The 6,000-nt window shown below is 39.2% G+C and overlaps 1 protein-coding gene across 1 annotated transcript in view; it reads left to right on the top strand.

Moving 5' to 3' along the window:
* LOC121419002 (DNA mismatch repair protein Msh6-like) overlaps window positions 1-6,000 on the top strand; it is a 52,574-nt gene continuing 46,574 nt past the window's right edge. The window contains exons 1-5 of the mRNA XM_041613265.1: window positions 1-157; window positions 2,708-2,891; window positions 3,342-3,553; window positions 4,215-4,352; window positions 4,916-5,028. Of these exons, the coding sequence (XP_041469199.1) occupies window positions 7-157; window positions 2,708-2,891; window positions 3,342-3,553; window positions 4,215-4,352; window positions 4,916-5,028 (798 nt within the window). The 5' untranslated portion in view covers window positions 1-6. The remainder of the gene's footprint in view (window positions 158-2,707; window positions 2,892-3,341; window positions 3,554-4,214; window positions 4,353-4,915; window positions 5,029-6,000) is intronic.

Below are 6,000 nucleotides of genomic sequence, written 5' to 3'. Positions count from 1 at the left end.
ATTAAAATGGCGACCTTATTCTCCTATTTTACCAAGATACCAGGTAAAAAAACAGAGAAAACATCACCCAAAGCAGGGGACAAGGCAGAAACAGATAAACCCGTTTCACCTCAAGAGAGTGCAAAGGAAAAAATATCGTCAAAATCTGTTTTTACAAGTAAGTAGATTGCCTCCTACGGTACTAGTGAGTCCTACTCAACGCAACGGTGTACAGTCTGGCACCTGGGGATTTTGCCGTGCGTGCAATATGAATTAATTTGTCACAGAATGGTGATGTCCTCATTGAAAATGTGTACATAAGAATTGCTTGCACGGAGAATAGTATTGGCCTCTTGTGTGAAGGGAGGAGGGGGGAGGGGGGGGGGGCAGGGTGACCAGATTTCACAAAATGAACTACTTGACAATCGACAAACACTGAACAGATCGCCAATCCTGTATTTTAGGGGTCTAAATAAATTATTTTAGGTTGGTATTAAACTTCAGGCAACAGCTCCAAGACCGTTGTTAACGGTAGTTCAGTAGTGCGTACGTACGTGCCGGGTATGGCGGGCCGTTAATGCCATTATTATAGGACTAGTAAGTAGTATACAGCTACACGCCAGTCGCCTATGTAGTAGATGTAAAGTTGTATTTACCAATGGGGTATCATGCGATATATAGGGGCCGGGGGGGGGGGGGGGGGGTGGTATAGAATAATGGTATAGGCCTACCTAAAGCCGTCGGGGTGTCACGTGACCCGGGACTAGTCATGGCCGGGCCGGGGGGGGTATGCAATGAAGAAATAATAAACGGCCCGCCATACCCGGCACGTACGTACACACTACTGAACGACCGACTACGAACAACAACAATCCACTGCGAACAACATCAACATCTCACAGTAAATGCATGGGAAGTGGCAATCTCAGCATACACAAAAATAAGAGGGTTAGCGATAAATTTTATCTCTTGATCCTCATTTCTAATGATCCTCTAAACCAGTCCTTAGCATCAAAATAAGCACCTGCATTTTTTCTTTCCAACATCTTAAACATGAGTTGAAAATAAATTCAGATCACAGAAGTTTCTTGCGGGCTGAATTTGCCCCCAAATTTGTGCCATTCCCCCCCCAAAAAAAAAATCAGCCTGTTTTATGCTGACACTTTTCAGAGTGGCTTCAGACACCCTACAAATGTACTTCAGATTAAAACTCTAATGTCTTTGATGATGGAAATAGATTCTAAGACTAGTAATGTGCCATGTGGTGAAAGAAAAAAAAATGAGCTCAACTACATTTGATGAATTAAGAAATTAATTTGTTTGATTCAATTCAAAAGTGTTACTTTAAAGGCTCGTAGTATGTTTCATTGATTCAAAATAGCATGGAGAGGGTGGTTGCTGATGGCAAGTGGTCATATTATAATTTCCTAATACCCCTTTCATAGTGAGAGCCGAAGTGGAGTTAGTCCGGAGTCCAGGAGGAGTTACTCCACTTTGGAGGGCAATATGAAAATTCTGAGATTAGTTCGATCTGTATTCAAAGCGGAGTACTCAACCCACTTCGAGAAGAGGGTTACAAATGGAGTTACTCCGCACCGGAAATGCGGTATGCGATTATCGCTGTGATCTCGCCACACGTATGGCGCGAACTCGCTTGGAAACCATGGCAACGACTGCAGATACACCGCTGCGGTGCTTGCCAATATGAAAGGGGGTTTAAAGTCGGTCCGCAGTACAAGCGTATAAACTCAATCCGGAGTTATTCCGGAGTAACTCCACTTCGCCTTCAGTATGAAAACGGTAGTAAACATGGTCCAAGACATATTATTATGATTCAATCAGTGAGATTATGTGTTTTGACTGTGTTAATGTTATATATGATCTTGTTTGCTTTAGAACTTATGAAGTTAGTTAAGCAGTTTAGTTAACTAGTTTTCATGGAGAAATGGCAGCTATCGACATTGCTGTTGAGCAGGTCACATCACAGAGACCATTTCCTCCACTGCCAAAGAGTCCACATCCCGACTGACTAGCTCACTACACTCCTCACTTCCGGAGAAGATTAATGAATATATTAATACAAGGGTTTACTTTAAAATAAGACCTTTTTTTACTTTGTTTCATTGATTCAAAACAGGATGGAGAGGGTGATTGCCGATGGCAAGTGGTCATACTATGATTTCCTGAGACATGCTCAGAAACACTATTAAATCGGTGAAATTATGTGTTTTGACTGTGTTAGTGTTATATATGATCTTGTGTGCCTTAGAACTAATGAAGTTATGCATGACTTTTCTTCTGTAAGTTTAGTACTGTACAGTCATCCTCTGCCTCCGGTGTATTGTCATACTTTTGGCAGATGTTGAACTTGTGCAGTTAAGAGCAATACATTGGCTATGTACAGCGCAGCAGGAAAACGAGTGTGTCATGACCTACATGTAGGAGAATTTGGTTTCCTGAATCACTTGCTTGAATTGGGGTTAATGTTAGACATTTGATGGCATCTTTGGACAGCCATTTCCACATCCTTATACTATAAGAAATAGTGTCTTGGAAGAATGCTTTCACGTCTGGGCCAGGCCAGGCAAGATAGCAGGTGGCCAAGACTCATCTGCATCCATTTTACCCAAGAGAAATTAAAAACAATATCCTATTGATATTCTGCAATACTCTTTATCCCTTTTGATTAACCCCAACCTTTCTAATTTGGTCTCTATTCCATGTTTAGATGGACACCAGACATTTACCCCTGGGGATCTGGTCTGGGCCAGACTAGAAGGATATCCCTGGTGGCCCAGCCTTGTTTGCAACCACCCCACTCTCGAGAAATGCATCAAGAAGGATGGCAAGCGAGGGCTCGTACATGTCCAGTTCTTTGATGACCCACCTAGTCGTGCCTGGATCAGTGACAAGTATGTAGAAAACTATCTTCCATCTTGCTCATAATGTATTCTTGATTTGCTGCTAAAGTGAGATTTTGAGTGAATTAGATATTTGAATTCTGAAGTATGGTAAATGTAGGGTTTTGGTTCTTTGTGAAATTTTTATTTCATTTTGTTGATCCCTTGGAAACTTGAATAAATTAACGAATTGAATGTATGATTAATTCACCCTTTGCCAGCTTGGGCAGATGGTGTGCAGGGCATGGCATCTAGAAACTTCTTTATTTGGGAATCCACCCTTACATGAAGTTGTTTACAAAAACACATAGTAAAAAAACCAAACATATCGTTATTCTGTTAAAGAATGTCCTGGATACATATCCTTTGTCAATCTATGATTTATCAATGAACAGGTGATTTGTAAAAAATATTAGTATGATCATGTTGATGATGAATGATTATTGTACATACTTTGTAAAGACTTGTAGATCCCTACAAAGGGAGCCAGGCCAAGGAATGCCAGTTTGGCTGCAAGTTCCACACCACCAAACCAGACGTGAGGAGGGGAATGGATCAGGCCGATGAGGCACTCAAGAAAGAAAGGGAGGAAAGGATGAAACTCGTTGTCTGCCATGTTCCATCAGAAGATGAAGATGAGGAGGAGGAGGAGGAGGATGAGATGGAGATTGAAGGTGAATTTTATTTAGAGGATGAGTGAAGAGTCAACATGATTTTATTTCTGCTGATATCTGTAGCTCTTATGTACACAACCTGGTTTAAATGAAGTGATAATGTATTCTTTATTTTTTTCCCTAATAGCTGCATTATTATTTGCAATAGTTTTATATATTTCTAATAAAGCTTGATCCCATTTCATTCAAAATAGAAGTGCAATATTGACCTCTTTATCCCTGTGTTAACAAAAAGAATATTTTGTTGTTTATGTCTGGGCTATTCAGAAATGTCATTTTAGGGAAATTCAGAAATGGTCCCATGACATTTGCTTCAGCCACAATTGCTCTGCTCTAAAATCTACACACTAATAGGATGACTATAAATGTCAATCTTGGATTTAACACTATTCCCTACCCTAAACCACACCCTTAACCTGACATAAACCATATTGCAAACCTAACCCTACATCTGAGATGAAATAAAGACCGGAGTGATTGTCGCAGGGGCAAATGTTGTATCACCACTGCAGAAATTCCCCTTTTTTGTTATTCTGTCTTTTCTTCATGGGTTTTTAGTCCAGAGTCGATGATGCTTTTGGGTAAGGGGTATCTAGCCAAGTGTTTAGCTAAACTTTAGAGATTTGCTCTTGTCTGCTGACAATACTCTTACATTTGACAGATGCAAGTGACGGCAGTGCAAGTGAAGACAACATCACAAGCAGTAAAAGAAAGCCAAGGGCAGCTGCTAAGAAAGCCATGAGCACACAGAAGAAGAAACGAAGGAGAATCATGGTTGCCTCTGACAGTGATAGTTCAGGTATATGTACAATTTAAGTTTCCTAAGTAGACTTTATGTTTTGTCATATTCTATAGTATGATAATAATGATGATGACGATGATGAGGATGATGGTAATGGTATTGATGACAACGATGATGATGGTGTTGATGATGATGATGGTGATGATGATGAAATTGATGATGATATCATTCAGGACTTGTATCCCGAATATCATGTAATTCAAAGTCTTTATGGGCTTCCAAAGGTCTTGAATAGTATTACCCTAGCTTAGCCCAGCAATCCTTTTACAGTGCACAAGCATTTCTGGGTTGAGTGCAGCAAAATGTAGGTCAATTTCTTACTGAATGAAATTTTGTCATTTGGCTAGGAATCGAACCCATGACCCTGTTTCACAGTCCACCAATAAATACACTGGGTCACTCTCTACATGATGACAATTGATGATCAACTGCAACTTGTACATTGCATGATCAGTAAATACTGCTCTAAGCGATTGACAAATGGCTTCGCAGGAGTACTTATTTTTCACTGTCTAACATATTTACTTTATGTTCGACACTTGACCTTTGGTATATTTTAGGAGATGAATTCAAACCTGAAAGTGATGATGAATCTGAAGGAGCTGAGAGCAGCGGAGTGGATGAAGATGACATCTCAGAACCTGAGACGGAGTCGGACCCTGAAACACCAAAGGTTGGTCCATTTGACTGAATAAAAAAAAAAATTCTGAACTTTGCAAAACCCACCATGAGATGTATCTATTTTTATATCTCTTGTATTCATTTTGTTGATTAGCCATACATACCTGCTGCTGTTATTACAGTTCAGAATGAAGTTATCTTTACTGTTTAAGTTCGTGATTGTAATTGTGAATGCATTGACTTTAAAGGCCATTGATAGCCCTCACAAGGCTGAAATGAATGCAAAATATCTTGATTATAATTTTATCATTATTGCTATTGTGGACAATCTATCTGACACATCTTACCTTAATTTCATGAAAATGAGAAATTACAAAGTTTGACAGTATTATAGCAACTGCAAGATAATTGATAACTATCCATACTTGCATACTTACATAATATGCCTTCACAAACTTAAGTGTGGTCCTGATGCTTGTATATTGCAGCTGATACAGTAGCAATGAAATTCTATGCCTCAGCTGAAATAAAAAAACCTTTGAATTAGAAAACCTGAATGTAATACCTACATTGTGATAAGAATTTTGTTATGTGCTTTAAATACGTTGTTCAGTGGTATTTAATATCAGTGTTGTAGTGCCTTGATGCTCGGCCTTGGCCTTAAGGCGCCTTAAGGCCTATTTTTTCAAAGCCTTGGCCTTGAACATTCAGGCCTTGGCCTTGAGAGGGCCTTGGCCTTGGCCTTGAGGATTTTGAGCCTTGAAATTTCAAGGCATTTTCAAGGCATTTTCAAGGCTTTTTCAAGGCATTTTGTATTTTGTACTTTCATTTGTTTTATACAAGTAATTATAAATGTTTCAATTGTTCTGTACATCTAATGACACTAAATACTACCGGTCAGCAGCAGCAGAAGCAGTATGTGTACTTAGCAGTGCCATCAATTGCAATTATCATCACATAATTATGTAACAAAGAGAAGTGATGAAAATTAATATTATTTATTGGTAATATGACGTAATCATGA

Source organism: Lytechinus variegatus, chromosome 1 (assembly GCF_018143015.1).
Source record: "Lytechinus variegatus isolate NC3 chromosome 1, Lvar_3.0, whole genome shotgun sequence".
Classification (NCBI taxonomy): Eukaryota; Metazoa; Echinodermata; class Echinoidea; order Temnopleuroida; family Toxopneustidae; genus Lytechinus; species Lytechinus variegatus.
This window is presented reverse-complemented; position numbering and strand designations above follow the sequence as displayed.